Here is an 18,551-nt window from a genome sequence, read left to right on the forward strand (position 1 = left end):
GCTCTAAGCGGAGAAGCTAGAGTTCGAACTCAGGTCTGTGTGCCCTCACACAGGGCAACCTGACATGAGCCACCCTGTTAATGCTCCCGCCATGAGGACGCTGGGTTGAGGGAAAATCACCCCTCTCCCCGACAGGGAGCCTCGCCAGAGCAGTCATCATCCTTAAGGCACACATTCATCCTTTCCTGGCCCCCAGCTGAATGGAAAATGTGTGTTCTTTGAGGAAAGGAAGGCAGAAGTAAAATGAGGCCCTAGAGCTGGGACCGGGCCAGAATGCTGGGTGTGTGTGGGGAGCAGGGCACCTGGTTTTAATCCTGTGGTTCTCTCCCCGGGAACTGCAGCCTGCAGAGAGGAATACTGTGGCCGCTGGGGGCCGGTGGCTTATCCTGATGTAACCTGGAGTAAAGACCAGGCATGGGAAACCCACATGCCCTGCCTCCCAGGGCAGAGTTGCTGGAATTTCTAGGGTGGGTGGGAGTGAAGAAGCAGGGGACACGGTGGAGGCAGAGGGAGAGAGAAAAGATGGTAAATGAGGGAGGGTGTGTGGGGATGGCGTTCAGGAGACACTGAGCTGGGAGTTAAGAGACCTGGGTCTCCATCCTGGCCCTGTTACTAACTCATTGTGTGACCTTTTGCTTTTCCTCAGCCTCAGTTTCCCCATCTGTAGACCAAGGGGCGGACTGAGGGTCTTTGTTTCCACTTCCAGTCCAGATGTTCTATAAAATCCATGAATACCTAGATGTACCTCCCCAGCTCCCTCTTTTCTGTCCAGGAGCCTCTGCCCCCCGCTCCTGGCATTGCCCCCTTTCTCCAGCCTCCCCCAGACCCCCTCCCTGCTACTCACCTGGGAAGGCCTGGAGAGCTGGGCACTGAAGCCTGAGCCTGTCACTTGTCACTGTGGGTCCTGCGCAGCCTTCCCCAGGGTGCCGCCTGGGAAGTGACTCAGGCCCAGCCCAGCACCCTGGAGGGGGAAACCCTGCTCAGAGCAGGAGGAGCACAGAACTGGGTGGGTGGGGGAAGAAGTGGGAGAGGCAGAGTCCACGGTGCCAGGGCAGAATGGGTGAGCTGGAGGCTGGTACCCTTTGGGCAGAACCAGGGGAAGAGCCAGTTGTTGGCCAAACACCAACTCACCCCAGTGATGGCAGCAATTGCCCCTCTGCAAGTTTCCTTCCCCTTCTCATCAGGGTCACTAGCTCTCTTTTTTTTAATTAATTAATTTATTTATTTGAAAGAGAGAGAGAATGAGAGAGAGAGAATGAAAGAGAGAGAATGAGAGAGAGAGAAAGCACATAAGACGGGGGAGGGTCAGAGGGAGAAGCAGACTCCCCGCTGAGCAGGGAGCCCGATGCGGGACTCGATCCCAGGACTCCAGGATCATGACCTGAGCTGAAGGCAGTCGCTTAACCAACTGAGCCACCCAGGCGCCCCTGGGGTCACTAGCTCTTGTCTTTCTCCCTCGTCCCCACCAGGTGGCACAGAGAGGCTGTGACTGCTGCTTCTCCAGACTGCCTGGGTTCTGTCTCTCGGTGGAAGCGTGGTGCACGTGGGGAGAGCCCCCCTCCCCCCTGTATCTCCCTCTTCCTCCTGGTCCCCAGTGTCATCCTGCCCAACCCGGCACCCCCTGCTAAAAGAATGGAAGTGAAACCACCGTGAACGCTTGGATCCAGGACCGGGCCGGCTGGGTGGCCCCGCGAGGCCGTGGCCCTCCCACCCTGCCTATGCTCGGCCTCCTAGAGACTGGGGTCTTTCCACCTCCCGGTCCTCGTTTTTCCAGGCTGGGGTGCCCGACGGCGGGTACTGGGGGCAGTGAACAGAGGAGCAGGCGCCCGCGCAGACGACGGTTCCCCAGACCTCAGCAACCGCATGTAAACAGTGGCACACGCGGTGACCGAGCCCGGCTCTGCCCTCCCGCCGCCACTCCTGCCCGTCTCTCCCTCTCTGGGACTTGGTCTCCCCGCGCAGAGGCTCCGTCCCCCTCTCAGTCCCCCGGGTCCCCGCGTCCACGCGTCCGCGGTCTCTCCCTCGCTCTGTCTCCTATCTGCCCAGCCGTCGGGCTTTTTCTCGCCCTCCCAGACTCGGCCGGTCGCCGCCCGGGCCCCTCACCCCGCCGCCGCCCCTCCCCGCGCCCCCGGGACTCTCTCCGCCCCCGGCTGCGCCCTGGCGCCCGCGTCGCCGCCCCTCGCCCGGCCCGCACTCCCCGGCTGGCTGGCGGCGCGGGGCCAGGACGCTCCGGGTGGGGGCGCGCCGGGGGCGTCGCCGCCCCCCCCAGACTTGCGAGGCGCCCCCGGGCCGCGCGCTGGCCAGGGCGGGCCGGCTCCCCCCACTCCTCCCGCTACCCGCCCCGCGCCCTCGTCCCCGCCCCCGGCCCCCGCCCGCCGGGCGCCCGGCGGGATGGGCTGCACCGTGAGCCTGGTGTGCTGCGAGGCGCTGGAGCCCGGGCCCCCTTGCGGCCCCCAGCCGCCGGGGAGCCCCCCGGCCCCGGCGCGGGTCGAGCGCTGGGAGCCCGGGGCTTCCGCCTGCGCCGAGAGCGGGCGGCTGCCGCTTCAGGTAGGTCGCCGCGGGGCGGCCGGGGGGCGGGGGGGCGGGGAGCGGGTGGCGGTGGCGGGGCGAGCCCGGCTCACCTGGGACAAGTAGGGAGCCAGGCCCGGGAAGCGCCTGTTAGCCCGCAGTCGGGGTGGGGCGCGGGTGGGACCCCAGGTGAAGGGGCCGAGAGCTGGGCCGAGGTCTCTCCTGGGTCTCTTGTGTCCGCGGGAGGAGGCGGATTTAACCTGACGCTTAAAAGGGCAAATGGTTCAGGTGAGGTGTAGGAGCCACCCAAGTTGGGCAGGGCTGGGAGCTCTGGGGAAAGGCACTGAAAGAATTTATATCCCCTGAGCTGGTCCAGAGTTGACTGTGTGTCCTAGGGTAGCAGTGGCGGTGGTCGCCCACCTCTGTAGGCAGGAGGGAGGGCGCCTTCTGGACCAGGAAGGCCATAGCAGAGCAAGGGCTGACCTGAAGATGATCTGGGCAGCTGGACACCCCCCCCCCCCCCCCCCCCCGCGTTCTCATTTCTAGTAAGTCTTGGCATCTTGCAAGTGGGCAGCTGACCCAGAGGGTTGGGGATAGGCCTGTGCTGGGAGGCAGGTGTTTGTTCTGCATGAGGCGTCTGTCCGGGCACCACTAGGTGTGGGTACTAGATTTCTCCAAGGAGGAAGAGGAGGACAGGGAGACATTTGGGGTTACTAGGTAGGACTAGATAACTTGCTCTAGGCTACCTGCTTTATCCCAACCTACCTCCCTGTCTGGGGGCTGGGAAGTTTCCAGCCTCCTCAGATTTGTTTGCTGTGCGGGGTTTGGATTATGCTGGTGTCTTACATCCCTCCACCTGGAGCACACAGGGTTCGGGCAACTCAAAATGTACCATGTGGCTGTATCCCAGCCCTTCTTCCCCACACTGGGGCAACCCGTGAAGCCAGGGGTGTGTATGTGTGTGTGTGCCCGCACGTGCTGGTGACCCCTCTGCCTCACTTGACCAGATGTTCCTCCAAGGCAGGATGAGAGCGTATTCGTGGTTATACACAGTGCCAGGCATGAGGCTACATTTACCAACTGAACTCTCTGTCCTTCCTGAGCTCTAGCCCTGGTCATCATTGTGATGACTGATCATGGGGAGGAATAGGCTTGGTGGGGTGTAGTAGTTGTCTTAGACCTTGTAGTGGTGGCCCAGGGGGGATTCTGATGGGAGCCTGAGCTAGCTTAGTGCACCGCGGTAGGGTGAGGCCTTGGGGTGTCAGCTGGGTATCTCAGACTATTGCTTCTTAGTCCTGGCACAGGGGCAGAGGGTCTGGAGAGTGAAAGTGACCTGGCCCAACCTCCAATGGTCAGGCCCCTCCAGAGGTCATCAGGGCTTCTCCGCCTCAGAGCCTCATGAACCCTCCTCTGTCCTTGGAGGTTTCAGGCGGAAGTGAGTTCACAGGGTCCCTCCCTCATCTGTTCCTATCTCAGACCCTTCTTGACTTCACTTTCTCTGTCTCCCTACCTTCTGCACTCGAGATGCAGGCAGCTGGGGGCGGGGGGCCAGGCGGGCCACGTGAGGGTGGGAAGGGACAGGGACAGGGACAGGCAGTCGGGGCTGAGATGGAGGAAGAAGCCAGGGGCAGTGGAGGTGGGTGATCAAGGAGAAGGGAGAAGGGGGGGGTGAGGAGTGAGTGCGTGGATGTGTGACAGCCACAGGGACAGGGATGGGGACAAGTGTCTGTCTGCATTCGGATGAGCTGGTTTCTGAGCAGCCTCTTGAGAGTGCCTGGCGCTCGCCCATGACTCACCTCCTCCTTCATCTGCAGGATGAAACTCCATCCCAGCCCCAGCCCTTGCCCATGGCTCCCCTGGCCCTGGTTCCAGGGGGGGAAGCTGTCGCTGGCTGCTCTCTCCCCTCGCCAGGTCCCCCTGCCCCCATTTATCCCGCAACTCTCAGGAGACCCGTGACCCAGGAAAGAACAGCTGGGCGGCCTATCACTTCACTGGAGGAGGCGTTTACCGCGTTCTTGTGGCGGATAAACATCTCCTGGGCTCTCAGCTCCCCTCAGGAGTCAGGGCTTAGAAGTTACTCTGGCATCTGGGCTCCTAGCCAGAGCCCTCCCACTGACAGTCCTGCCACTGACATGCCATCATCACGGACTGTGTTCCCTCGTCATCCTCCAATAGGTACGCTAAGCCTCTCTCCTTGGGCCGCAGGCTCATATCACCTCTTCCACCCACAGCCTGCTCTCCCCCTCTCCCCTTGGGGCGGCCCCCTCCCACCCAGGCCACTTTCCCTCTTCCCCCTGCGTGCTGCCCCCAGCCCGGTCCCGAAGCAGACTGTCCTCTGCTCAGACCACCCTGCCTTCCCTCTGGTGGCCTGCTCTGTCCTCCCAGCCCCTGCTGCCCACACTGCTCTCCTCCTCCGTCCAAGACTTGTGGCCTGCTCCTCCTCTTTGCTCTGGAGAGGCCTGTCCACTCTGCTTCCCAGGCCTCAGAACCCCAGCTCTGGATTTTGGGGGCCTGGAGGTATAGGCCCTTCACCCCTCAGGTGGCCTCCTCAGGGTCCCATGATAGCCCTACGTCCTAAGCTCTCCTTTGGTTCCACATGTCAGCCTGCCAACCTCGGGAGAAGGGAAGGTGGGGTTTGGCAGCCCTCCTGAGCGTTCCCGCCAAGCCTTCTCTGACCTGGGTGCCAAGGGGCCTGGGGGGCATCTCCAGTGCCAGCCCCGCCTCCTTGCTTTCTGCTGTATCCCAAGACAAGTGGGTGCTTGTCCGATGGTGGCAGAAGCTGAGAGGAGGAGACTCTGGATTGCTTCTGGCCCCTCTCTTGAAAAACCAGCCCCCCCCGGGTCAGTTGGTGTGGCTTCTGCCCAATCACCTAGAGCCCTGTTGAGTTTGGGAGTTCCCCAGGAGGCCAGGTCCTGCAGCCTCCCTTGTGTTCCTATTGTGGGGTCCTACACCCCTGATGGAAGTTTTTTAACTCTTTCTACTATGGGTTGGATTACTTCCTCTTTCTCTCTAGTTATATATGATCATAGACCCCCAGAGCTGGAAAGGATCTTGGTTAGTGGTTCTGAACCTTTTGAGGTCATAGATCTCTTTAAGAATCTGATGAAAGCTATGTATGTTCTTGCTAGGGAAATGTGCAGGGGCATGTGCACACACACACACACACACACACACACACACGTCATATGCCTCTTCAAGCCCACCTAGGGGCCCGATGCATCTCATACCTGCATTTCACAATGAGCACACTGAAGCCCAGAGAGAAGTGACTTGTCCATGGCCGCAAAACAAGTGAGTGGCAGAGTCAGGACCATGACCCAGGTGTCCTGACCCTCGACAAGTGGAAGTTTTGTTTCCAGAGGCAGCTTTGCCTTCCCCAAAGGCTGCCTGCAAAGGCCTGGCCATTCATTTATTCAACAAGAATTTTTGTGGGGGGGAGTTTGGGGTATTTATTACCTTAGCTTTTAATTGAGTTTATTTCATTGTAAGTTAATGTATTTTTAAAAATTTATTTTTATTGAGATACATTTGATGTGTAACGCTGTATAAGGCTAATAAGGTGTACAATGCGTCAATGTGGTATATTTATGTGTTGCCATATGATTACTGCTGCAGCCTCAACTAACATTTCTACAAGTCACATCGTTATCATTTTTTGTTGTTGTTGTAGTGGGAACAATTAAGATTTAGTCCTTTAGTCAAGAAGCATTTTTGAGCACCTGCACTAAGCCGGGCATTGAGCTAGGAGCTGGAGATAAAGGCATGAAAGCAGACAGCCCCTGTTCTTGCCTTCAGAGGCGGTGTCAATCCAGCGGGACAGACAGAACAGAGCGCAAATGAATAGTTGCACGAATAAATGCATTACTGGAAACTGTACCATGGGAGAGAAGTAAGGGTGTCATGGGAGCCAATGGAGGGATCAGATTTCCACTGGGAAGGTGGGGGAAGCGCAAGCAGAAGGTAGGGAAGAGAAGCTTTCCCAGGGGGTGAGAACAGCACACTTGAAGGTCCTGAAACGAAGAGGTGTGAGCCCTTATAGCCTCTGACAGAGGCTTTCTCTGGCTGCTCCTGGCTCTCCATGAACCCTGCCATCCATGCCCTGTGGATATGGATAGGAAAGGGTGAGGCGCAAAGCAAGGAGACCTGCCTGGAGTAGGCGGTTGTAGTCATCTGGGTGAGAGAGGGTGGTGGTTTAGGTTAGAGAGGCGGCTGGCCATGGGGAGGGCTTAGGGGGTGAGGCCGAGCCTGATTCAGGCAGAGAAAGGACAAGGCCAAGAGGAGGAGATGGGCTGGAGATGGGTGGGGGCGAAGCGGAGGTGTGTATGAACCTGACCCCTTCATCTTCGGTGGCAGCTGCTAAGGCAGCATCAGGCACTCCTCCATTTCGGTCTAGTATCTTATAAATATGAAGTGTTTCATAATGCAGAGAAGCCCACGAACTTTTCCCAAACTGAACACACCCATGTGCCCATGACCCAGCACTCAGCCAACAGTGGAGCATTACCAGCATCCAGAAGTCTTTCTCCTTGCTCCCTCCCAGTCGCCAATTCCTCTCTGAGGGTTCTCCTGGCTCTCCTGACTTCTGACAACATAGATTTTCCCATTGTAGAGCTTCTTGCAAATGGAGTTATTTTGTACCTGATTTCTTTTGCTCAACATTAAGGGTGTGAATTTCATCCATTGTCTCACACATGCTTGTAGAGGGTTCCTTCTCATTGCTGGGCAGTGCTTCACCAAGTGAAGATACATAGTTTATTTATCAATTCTGCTACTGACAGGCGTTTGGGTTTTTTCCGGTTTGGGGCTATTGTGAATAGCTTTGCTATGAACATTTTTGGCCCTGTCTTTTGGTTCTGCTTTCAGTTGGGTAGATTCATCCCTCTATTGTGATGGGTGTCTCTGGAAGACCCCAGCATCTCAAGAATCAGGGGCATCATTCTATAAAGGGAGCACTTCAGGCATTTTGGGGGATGAGAGACATCTTGGGGAAGGGGAGAGTCTCTAGCACCCTACTATGTCCCTTTGTAGTGACCCTTCTCATCTTTCCGTCCCTCTCAAGGTGGGGCTCAAGTGTAGGAAGGGAAGGGGGAAGAAGCTCTAGAGGCCCGCACTGGGGTAGGGGTGGGTGGGAGTCAGCTGACCACCTCTCTCGGACTTACCTACTCTCTAGGGCTAGGTCTGGGTCCCTGGTGGGGTCAGGAGGGTGTGAAGCTGAGGATGGGGCCATGCCTCCAACCTTCCCTCTTTCCCAAAGGGCAGGAAGCCAGCCGCTGCCTCCCTGTTTGATGTATGAACTTGCCAAGGGCCCCTGGCACCAGGACAGAGCATGGTGCCAAGGGCAGGCAAGCTATGGCAGCCCCTGGAGGGGCAGCGGCCTGTGGGTGGGAAGCGGAGGCTGCCATCTGCAAAGAAGCCAAGTGGTGGGGAGCAAAGGGAACACCGGCAAAATGTCCGGGGTTCAGTCCCCTTGCTGACTGTCCCAACTCTGGTCCCTGAGTGGACTCCCTCCCCACCAGACACAGCAGCCCTGGCACTTCGGGCCAGCCCCTCCCTCTCCCAGCCTGAAAAGTCCTAGGGCCTGGAGCAGAGCCAGGGTCTCCAAACCTCCCCCCGGGATAGGGGATGAGGGACTTTGGCTGTAGTGTTTCTTTTGGACCAAGGATGTGAGAGTGGTAGGGCACTTCTGGTGACGTCTCTTCACAAGTCTGTCTCCCCAGTAAGTCCGGGAGCCAGTGTGTTTTTTTATTTTATTTATTTTAAAAGATCTTATTTATTTATTTGTCAGAGAGAGAGAGAGCACAAGCAGGGGGAGCGGCAGGCAGAGGGAGAAGCAGACTCCCTGCTGAGCAGGGAGCCCGATGTAGGGGCTCCGTCCCGGGACCCGGGGATCGTGACCTGAGCTGAAAGCAGACGCTTAACAGCTGAGCCACCCAGGCGTCCCAAAGAGCCACTGTTTTTAGACCAGAGTTCAGTTTTTGAGAAATTTGGTATCCTAGGTACTTAGCAGAGGATGGGCTCAATAAGGGCTGCCCAGGGGAAGGACAGCCGCATATGAGACTGGGACAGGCAGAGACCCCAGAGAGGCGAGAGAACCCAGGGGGAGGCCGGGCACAGGGTCTGGCCACGGGCAGGTGTGGCCTGCTGCGCTGGGTGAGCTATCCTGCTTGGGAAGCTGAGATCCCTGCTCCACCTTGGGGCTCTCCCTGGGCCCGAGCTCCTCTGGGCACCCCATGGGTGGGTGTGGGTGTGGGGATGGGATGGGAGCGAGGATGAGACCACCGGGGTCAAGCTCAAACATGGTCGGAGGTCCACTGACAGAGGGCTTTTTGAGGTTTGGAGAGTGTGGGAGGGAGTGAGATACTGTGATCCGCAGGGGCCAGCAGTGGGGGCAGTCACGAGGAGGCCCAGGGGGTTGTCCTGTGGCCTCAGTGTGAGTTTTGCCTCTGTCCAGCTCCTCTTTTCATTCCTGCCAGCACACCTGTCTCAGGAACTTCTCAAGGTCCCCATCAAACCCCGCTTCACCCCACTCCGCCTGCCCCGGCTGAAGCCAAGGAGTCAAGAATGCCTTGGTGTGTCCTTGGGCCCAATCCTCAAAGCCTCCTGGCAGAGCCTTCTGTCGGAAGTCCTGTGTGACATGCGGCTTCTGCACCTAGTAGAAGCTTCTCGGTTCTCCCTTGTCTGCTCCCCTCTCAGCAAATCTGCCTTGCCCCCCATCTGTCCCTCCTTCTCTTTTACCTGCCCACCCTTCGTCCTTGTGCCCATCACCTTTCCTCTCTCCCATTTACCTGCCCTCTGCCGAGTCCTGAGCACACACACTAGTCTTCCTCAGTAAGTCCTCACCCCCCCGTTCAGAGGCCCAGGTTGGCGGTGGGGGGAGGATGTCCAAACACATCATCGGGAGACAATATGCAGGAAGGCCTGGATAAGCTGTCCCCTGGTTCTAGAGCAAGGGGTGTCCTACTTTGCCTGGGGCTGTCTGGAAAGCCCTCGCAGAGGAGGTGACAGGTTGACCTGGGTCCTACAAGGTGACTAGGAGTTCACTGACACAAGGGAGGAAAGCTCAGGGGCTTGAAAGTATGTGGTGCCCTCAGGGAGCTGGAAGATAGGGTGGGAAGGGAGAGGTTGGATCAGAAGCTGGAAAAGAGGTGGGTCAGCATGGGCAGGGCCTTGAGTACCAAGCTAAAGAGTTTGGACTTCAGACTTATGTGGGTCATAGAAAGCCCCTGGAAGATTCAGCAGTATGTGTATGGGGAGGGGGTGGAGTGTGCCTTTTAAAACATCCCTGGCACAGGGTGGAGGATGGATGAGAGGTGGGTGCGGGGTGCCTGGAGCCAGTGATGGGTCTTTCTCATGTGGCTGGACCAAATCGGGATCTGTGTGTGTGCACGTGTGTGTGTGTGTGTGTGTGTGTGTATGCATGTGTGCAGGTGTACGGGTGCCCCTTGGAAGCTGGTTCCCCTTCTTTGTCCCTGAGTTCACTTCTCCCAACCCCTTCATCCCCTAACCAACAGCCTTGAGAACTCTGGTCCAGCAGGCCAGGGGTTAAGCTGGGAACTCACCTGGAGGACATACAGCTGGCTCTCTGCCATGTCGCTTTGGCTCACTTTTACCTGCTGCCCAGCCCAGACGTCACTCCCACAGAGGCTCGGGCAGGGGACAGGCCTGGCTTTGTTGGGACCCTGAGACCTGGCTGGGCCAGGCCTGTTGGCTCTGCCCTGCAAGGGATGGAGGATGAGGAATGGCAGGGCGGGGCGGGATGGGGGCTGCAGGGTCTGGAGTCCCTTGGCTGACACCTCTGGCACACCCTAGTCACATGCCCAAGGGGGGCGGCAGGGGGTGGTGGGCCAAGGATGGCAAGAAGTGGGCGCGGTTGGAAAGGGCTCCAGGGCCACCTTCTTCCTCTTCTGCTCCCCGTGGTCCCTGAGCTCAGCCCGTCCTTGCCCTGGGGAGGGGAGGCGCTCTTGCTCGTAGGAATCAGGAGTCTCCAGGGGGCCATTGTGCCTTCTTTCTCTCTCTCAATTTCAGCTTGGTTCTCTCTGCGTGTCCGTCTTGCCCATTCTCAGGAGTTGGCAGTTCCCTTTTCCACCTCTTTCTTTCCCGGAAGGCAGAAAGCAGGAGGGCTGGCATCTCTCTCCTAGAGGACCCAGTGTGGGGTGGTGGTGGCCCAGTGGACTTTGGGACCAAACTGTTGTCAGCTTTGGGCTTTGCCACTTCAGGGCTGTGCACCGCTGAGCGCAGTATGTGACCTCCCTGTACCTCGCTATCCTCTGCTGCCCTTAAAACACTTAGACCAGTGTGGGGCGTAGCGCTAGCGTTCCATGAAGGGTCGCTATTGTTGTTGCTGTTGTTATGGTTACTGAGCGGTTGTACTAGGCCGGGTCCTTGGAGAAACAAGCTGGGATTAAATGTGTAAGGATTTTATTAGGGGAAATGGCTGAGTGAAAGGGAGGAGCCAGGGGAGGCTGGGAGAGCCTTCAGATGGCCACTTAAGTCCCACCCTGAGTGAAGGGGAGGGCGAGGGAGCCCGGGTTGGATGGAAGTATCCTAGAACTCTGTGCACTCCGGAGCAAAGCCGACAGGGAATCCATGAACCCAAGTTGGCCGAAAGTGTTGTGTCTGCCAGGAACAAGTCTGCTTTAGAATTGCCCCAGCACTCTGACAATGGTGGGGCCCCTCCGGAGGCTTGGCCTCAGCAAGCACAGTAGTGATTTCAAAGTGCACAGCTGGGGCCTTGGCCGGTCCGGCTCCCTGCAGCCGGAGGTCTGAAAGGTGCATTCTTGTGGCTGCCCCAGGGCCTGGAGACAGGGAGGAGGACAAGGTCTTCGGGCCTGGGGGCCCGGGGTGGGTTGGGAGGGGTGGAGGGGAGTGACCCATTGATGTGGCAGGAGGCAGCAGACTGGGGCCCCAGGCTGTCCTGCTCCCTTCCAGGCCTCGGCCTGCTGGGTCTGGCCTCAGGCTGGATCCTGGCTGTTCAGTTAATATCGCTTGTCCTAGTCATATTAAATGGTGTGCTCCTGCCTGGGGTGGAGCGACGAGCCACCTGGCCTTTGGTGCGGGCCTCTGTTCCCCTCCCCATCTTTCCTTTGTGCTTGGGGTGCCTCAGTGCCGAGGGGGGAAACAGAGGCATGGGTGCATCAGGCCAGTGAGGGCCTACCCCCGGGGGCATTCCAGACTCTGCCTTGTGCTGTTCTCTTCTTCCCCCCTGAACAGAGCCATCCATCTCCAAGTTCAGCCTGGGGAGGATGGGTAGCCTGACACCGCCCCTGACACTAGCCTTGGGTGTCCTCTGGGGCTGGCCGGAGCACGGGGCAGGGGTGCGGAAAGCAGGTGCCAAGCTGCGACACCATTAGGGGAATGAAGTTGGAGCAGGAGTGAGTGCTTCTGGGCACTGAGCTGAGGCCATCTGTGGGAGGTCGGAGCAGGCCCAGCCTGGCCAGACTGCCCCCTCCCCCCGCTGCCCCTATCGGCTCCCCACCATTGCAGCTGCTGGCGGACTGCACTGAGATATGTCAGCCACCCAGGCGGCCTCTTGAACCCCAGCCGCTCAATATGCTAAGCAGGGCTAATTTATTCCTTTGCTTCTTAATGGAATTGCACAAAGCCAGCAGGGGGTGAGGTGGTGGAGGTAGCGCTGGGGTGAGGGGGCTCTCTGTGGTTCTTCTGCATTCTGAGGCAAGACCCCCGGGCTCCCTGTGGGACTCAGCACCACCTGGTCCAAGGCTTCAGCCCAGAGAGGCAGCCGGGTTGCCGAGGGAGCAGGGACTGGGGGACAGGCAGCTGGGCGAATCCTTGCTTACCGCTTCTTAGCAGGGTGCCCTGGAAAAGCTACTTCGTGTCTCTGAGCCTTCACTTCCTCACCTGTAAAATGGGGCGCACAGAGCCCACCTCGCCAGGCTGCTATGTGGAGCCAGCCTCACAGTCGATGCCAAGCCCTGGGACACCGTGGGCAGGCAGCAGTGTTCCAGCCTGTCCACACTCTGTTCTTGTTGGCATCTCCTGTCCCTTTTTTGTCACCCTCTGCAGTCCTGAAGTCTGAGGTCAGCTGGGGATGGGTGTTGGGGGAGGAGGCTGTTCTGGGAGCTCTGCTCTGGGGTGCAGGGATTGGGGGTGGGGGCAGGGGCAGGGGAGCTTAGAACACTACGGTGATGAAATGAGGGAGGGTTTGTGGTAGAAAAGCACGGGCCCAGGGTGTGGGCTGCTCTGGTCACAAATCTGGGCTCTGCTCCTGATAACTTTGTGAGCTCAGTTTCCTCATCTGGGAAATGGGAATGATAGCACCGACCTCGCAGGGTTAGCCAGGAGATTGGGGTGACTGATGTATGTCAAGCTTCTAGCACATAGTAGGCCCCCAATAAACATTAGTTTCCTTCTTCCCCTGGAAGGAGTCTCTGAGCTCATCTGGTTGATCCCTTCACTTGCTGGCCGGAAGCCTCACCTGGGAACTCCTCTCAGAAAGTAGAAGGGGAGGGTGGGAATGAGGGAGAGCCTTGGGCTTGGGATCTCTGACTTGTCTGGCAGCTCAGAGGTCACTTGGCGATAATGATAATAAATGTCCTTAAAAAGAGCCTTACGTGATGCTCGCAACAACCCTGAAAAGTGATGTGAGCAGGCATTGTTACCCTATTTCACGGATTGGGGTTGAGGCCCCGGGAGGTGACTTGTCAACAGCCCCCCTGCTGTTGGTGTGGCTAGGACGTGAGCCAGGAATCCTAAGACCTCGTGTGCACAGGGCCTCTCTCCTGCTTCTCACCTGCAGGACAGCTCCCCCTCCCCCAATAGGACGGGTTGGGGGTGTGCAGTAGGAACAAAGGAAGAGGTTCCTCTTGTTCCCACTGGCCTCTTTGGAGCGAGAAGCTATGATCTTGCTTGACTGTTCCATCCTTCTTCTGGGACCCCCCACCCCACCTGGGCCTGGCCTTCAGCCCTGAAGAAGGTATCCACCTTCTCCAGCTAGACCCAAGGCAGCATAGGGAAGGGGATGGGAGATGGGGTGGTCTGTGGTCTCCCCACCTTCTCTGGGGATAGGGTGGTGTTCGGCTTATTGCTCCCTCACCTAGGCTGGGCAAGGAAGCCCAGCTACCTCTCTCTCAATGCCTCCAGCAGATTCGTACTTCTGACCACCTCTTCCAGGAAGCCACTTCCAGACCCTAGCTTTCTGCCTGCCCCCTGAGCCCATGGGGCGCCCCCCCTTCTTTTCCCCCCTCCTCCTAAGTTCTTCTGTGGCCCCTTGTAGCTGTGAGAACAGCTCCCCTTTTGCTTCCCAGACCCACCGTTGGGCATTTCCAGCTCTGGGGTCTCCCCTTCCTCACTCTCCCCCCATTTATCTCCCCCTCCGGGAGCCAGAGGCCCTTTGTGAAGTTCTTTGTGTGGATTTGAGCTCCCAAGGCTGGGCAGGGGGATAAAGGGACACCCCTCTCTCCCCTCTCCATTGTCCCATCACTGCCCAGGGGGCTGTGTGTGTGTGTGTGTGTGTGTGCGCGCGTGTGCACACGCTCACGTTCATGTCTGAGCTTGGTGACTTTTATATGTAACTTGGGGGCCAGGAGGACTCTTGAAAGGAGTCAGGGATGCTGAGCAGTCTTGGGGCCTCTACTCCAAGGCTGAGAGGCCCTGGTGGGTGGAAGGAGACTACGTGATTTTGAGAGGGCGATCAGGCCTGGGGTGTGTGGAGTGAGGACAAGACTCCGTCCCCAGGAGTGGGTGCTGTCCCCCGCCCACCTCTACCCAGCTCTCTGATTCTCTTGTCATTCTCTCTTTTTGTCTGACTGTCTCTCGCCTCCCTGCCCTGCCCCTTCCTGTCCTCCCAGCTCACTCCGTCCATGCCCACCCCTTGTTCTCAGCCTAGCCTCTGCCTCCTTTGGCACGGCCCCCGGTCCCCGAGGAGAGACAAGGCAGATGCCCTCCCCACCCCTCGATGCCAGTTCCAGGGAGACCCTCTCACCCACTGCTATCCCATTATCCTAGCCTTTTCTGGACTTCTGCCCCCAACTCAGCCCTCCCTGGCCCTGACTCCTTGCCTGGACTCTGCTCTTCCAGCCCCTCCCTAAGTCTGCGGGTGTCTCCTCCCAGGGGTGCCATTTCCGCAGCCTCAGCCCTGGCTCCCCTTTACCCTGGCCAGCCTGATGACCCCACAGTCTAGAATAACTCTGGGTGGCTGGCTGCCCGCTGGGGCCTGGTTAAAAATAGATCCATGCTTGGGGTGCTTTCAGGGCAGCCTGGGGCCGAGGCAGGGTCCACCCCACAGGTCCCTCATGGTCTCCTTGGGGGACATATTCTGCCGGGGCCCTGGGGCCTCCTCACCTCCCTGCTGCAGCCAGAAGCCTGGTTGGAGGGCCATGGGTCCCAGCAACACCTGGGAGGGACTTTCTGGTGCTGGTGGGTGACATATGGGCAGAGGGACGTGAACTGACTGCTGGGATCAATCCAGGATTCCTCGCTGGTAAGTGTCAAGGGCCAGGACTTGAACCCAAGTCGAGACTCTCAGCCTGGAGGCATAGACACTCCAGCCTTAAGACGGTTTTGTTGTAGGAAGGTTAAGGCATGAATTCGCATTCCTAGCTCTGTACTTCTCTTGCCCTGGACCCTGAGCAGTGACTCGACCTATTTGAGCATGAGCTTTTCCTACCTGGAAGATGGGCCTTGCACCTCTCGGGGCTACTGCTAGGTGCATCTCTGCCGGGCCGGTGGTGGACAGGGCTCTGGGCGGGGGGGGTGGGGGGGTGGTCTACAAGCTCACCAAGCTGGCGGCCTCTGGCCAGCTCCAGCCCCGGGCCCTGGACTCTTGTCTCTTCCTGGCCTCTTGGGTCCCTCACCGGGTCTGAGTCTCCACTTCATCTGGTCTCCAGATCACTCCTGTCATGGACTCTGGGGCCCTGAGGGGTGTGCAGGGCTTCTTGGAGAGGAGAGTCTGGCCTGCTGCCTGTGTGTGCAGAGTGGGTGAAGGGGCAGGTATGGGCCAGTGCCTAGTGAGGGCCTCAGTCTGGGCTCTGTACTTTTCAGTTAATCCCCAAGAGCTGTTTGGTTTGTTTTCTGAATATTTATTTATTTATTTATTTATTCATTCATTCATTCATTCATTCATGCCTACTGTTCTTGTTTAGTAGATGCATCCTCTTCTCTGGCCTCTGTGAATGCCAATAACTTTATCTTGATGGTTTCTTCTCCCTGCTCCCCACCTGTTTCCTCCAAGTGGCTCTGCCTCTCTAGTTCTTCTCTGTTAAGCTTTCCCTGCAGTCTGGGTTTTTGGCTTATATTTCAAATGGGACCCTAATGGGTGGATGGTTTGCTCTGAGGGTGGGAACGGACCCACCAAGGGCTTCACTCTTGAGTACCTGGCCGGGCGGCTGCATTGGGGAGCATCCTGTCTATATCTGGGTCGCTTCTCCAATGTTCTACCTAACTTCTAGTTTAAGTTCACGTTCGCCCCCACCCCCAAAGTATCTGCCTCCATCAGTTCAGAGGCTTTGGAGGGTCCCGTGCCGAAGGGTCTGGTGGCTTCCTGGCTTTGGCTCTTCCTGCAGCCAGTTCAGGGTGCGGCTCTCTGGGGCTCACAGACCCTGCTCATCCGTCTGTCCTCCAGCTCCCAGAATTTTGATACTGTTGTCAAGGGTGATAAGTGTGCAGTAGCTAGCCACCAGTTGGAACAGAAGGGGTTTACTATCCCAGCAGCTGTAGTCCTTGCGCTGTGCTGAATGGCACTCTGCGGTTGGGTCTTCTCCTCTTTGGTTTTATTTGTCTTCCCGGCTTTTTGCTTTAATTAAAAAAAAAAAAAATCTTGCTGTTGTTTTAGAGAGGTTTCAAGAGGGAGTGCAAGTAAATGTGTGTACCCCGCTGGTCCACGGCACTGGAAGAATGCCCTCCTCTTCACTTCTCAGAGCTTCAGCTGCTGTCCTCTGCAGGAGAGCAAAGCGCTGGATGACTCAGTCGGTAGAGTGTCTGACTCTTGATCTTCGGGTTGCGAGTTCGAGCCCCATGTTGGGTGTAGAGATGACTTAAACATAGAATCCTAAAAAAAAAAAAAAAAAAAAGGAGCCCCGTTGGCAGGGAGAGAGGCTGTGTGGCTGGTCAGGAGGGCTGGAAGACACAGTCTTTCTGGGGACCCAGAGACAGGGTCTTCTCTCTTCCTGTGTTAGCTATCACCTGTCTTGAGTATGGCCTGGGGGCCACTGACGGGGCAGGGATGTGTGAAGCCAGCTTGAAAACAGCAACAGGTTGGACAATTGGGAGCACTTCCCAGCCAACCAGGGTTGGGAAACCAGAGACCAGGATGATCTGGGCAGGCTGTAGGGTCTCCCTTTCAGAAGAACTTTAAGCCAGGAGGGACCCTGGTGGGCCTGGGCTGGAGGACATCTCCGGGGAGGCAGAGGGCTGACTGGGGGGATCCCAGGGGCCCTCGCTGCCTGTCTGCCCCTATAAGTGTTGATAAGTTCATTTCCCTTTGGCGGCCTCCCTTCCTCTTTTTATCAACAGAAAGCTTCTCTCCGTGGGAGGCAGGGTCCCCCTCCTGTGGGCTAGGGGACAAGCCCCTTGAGGAAGGAGGAAGTTTGGGGTGTGAGGGGCAGAGATAGGGGGATCTCTGGGGGCCTAGAAAGAGACCCAAGGGTGGGGGAGAGGCCCCCTGAAGCCCTCTGGGGCCCAAGGCTGGAGGGAAGGAGGGGCCACCTGCAGGGAGGTGAGGGGCTGGGGGGCTGGGGGTGGTTCTTACCTCCACAGGACACACCACACACTGACGTCTCCTGAGGGTCAAGCATAGTCAAAGAATTCCCTGTCGGGCAACCTCATTTGCATACTCTTTGCATCAGGCTTGTATGCCATTTGGGGTCCAAAATGGTCAGAAAGTTCCTTTAGCACCTACTTTTCTCTTGTCTGGGCGGTACTCAGCTCTACTCCCTTCATTCTTTTCTGTCTTGGTCCCCCACTCCTTGTCTACAGGGCCCCAGCCCTGGCCCTGACTCTCCAGGACGCTCACTTTGTCCCGCAGGGGCGTGTGTTTTATGTATGTGTGTGTCTGTTGCATGTGCCTCTTCTATTTCCAAGCCCATTTTTGCTTCTTTTCTAGCCCAGTCCCAGCCCTTTCTTACAAGCTTTCGGGAGCAGTAATGGGGTTCCATTAACCTTTCCCCCGTCCCCAAGTTGCTTCACAAGTCCCGCGTCCCCTGCTCCCACCCTCAGCCTGTGCACCCTTCCCTCTCCTCCCAGACAGAAAACTTAAGGAAGGGGACAATCGGTACTAGACAGAGCCAGGTCTGCGTGGCCCAGGCAAGGCCTAGTTGAGGAAGAAGGGGTTTCTGAGGGGTTAGGAGTAGATGTCTGTATGGGAAGTGGTCCCCTACTCCAGGCATCTGAGATGGCCATGGATGGTAGCACTGAGTTTTGGTTTCTGCCAGAGAATCAGTACGGAGAGTGCTGGGCTGAGTGAGTCTAGAGATTTGGGGATCAGGGAAGCAAGGCTGGCCTATTTTCCTGCTGAGGAGAACAGGGACTTCTAATACTGATGTTTTATGCTGAGTAATGGAAAGTTGAAGACTCAAACGTCATTTGAGGTTTAAAGGAGAGTGGGGAAGTAATGGAGTGAAAACAGGGACCTCTCTGTAGGTGTAGTGCTTCATTGGAAGTTCTGCCTGCTGTCTAACTTGAGTATCTCCTGCTTCAGGCCAGACCCATTTCCTCATGTTTATCTTCAGTGTGGGTGGGGAGCTCAGGAACTCACTGTTTTGCTTTTTTTCTTCGTTTTTTCTGCCTGAGAGGCTTCCCTCAATCCCTCTTTCTTCTTGAGTTCCGGCTTCTTCTGGGCTCAGGTGCCCCCATTCTACCTCTCCTCTGGCCTGCTTCCAACATCGCCTAACAATGCTGTCTTGGCTCATCCGGCTGGGACTCCTGGATCCTCTTCCTTGGGTGTCCATTCCCCAGATGGTGGTGTGAACTGTCTGTTCCAGACAGGGTGCTCTTGCCGAAGGTTCTAGTGCGGAGCATCTGTGTGGTGGGGGTGGGTGAACTTGCTTTGAAAGTTGCTTCGGGGTGCCCCTCCTGGCCCCAGTTTCTGA

The 18,551-nt window shown here is 57.6% G+C and overlaps 1 protein-coding gene across 3 annotated transcripts in view; it reads left to right on the forward strand.

The window, feature by feature from the left end:
- The first annotated feature begins 2,391 nt into the window (after positions 1–2,391).
- TNS1 (tensin 1) overlaps positions 2,392–18,551 on the forward strand; it is a 220,232-nt gene continuing 204,072 nt past the window's right edge. For all 3 annotated transcript variants that reach the window (XM_088022031.1, XM_088022033.1, XM_088022032.1), the window contains exon 1: positions 2,392–2,547. In XM_088022031.1, the coding sequence (XP_087878157.1) occupies positions 2,392–2,547 (156 nt within the window). The remainder of the gene's footprint in view (positions 2,548–18,551) is intronic.

Source organism: Eumetopias jubatus, unplaced genomic scaffold, assembly GCF_037043125.1.
Source record: "Eumetopias jubatus isolate StellerSeaLion01/CBP00866 unplaced genomic scaffold, mEumJub1_p1.0 scaffold_3, whole genome shotgun sequence".
Classification (NCBI taxonomy): domain Eukaryota; kingdom Metazoa; phylum Chordata; class Mammalia; order Carnivora; family Otariidae; genus Eumetopias; species Eumetopias jubatus.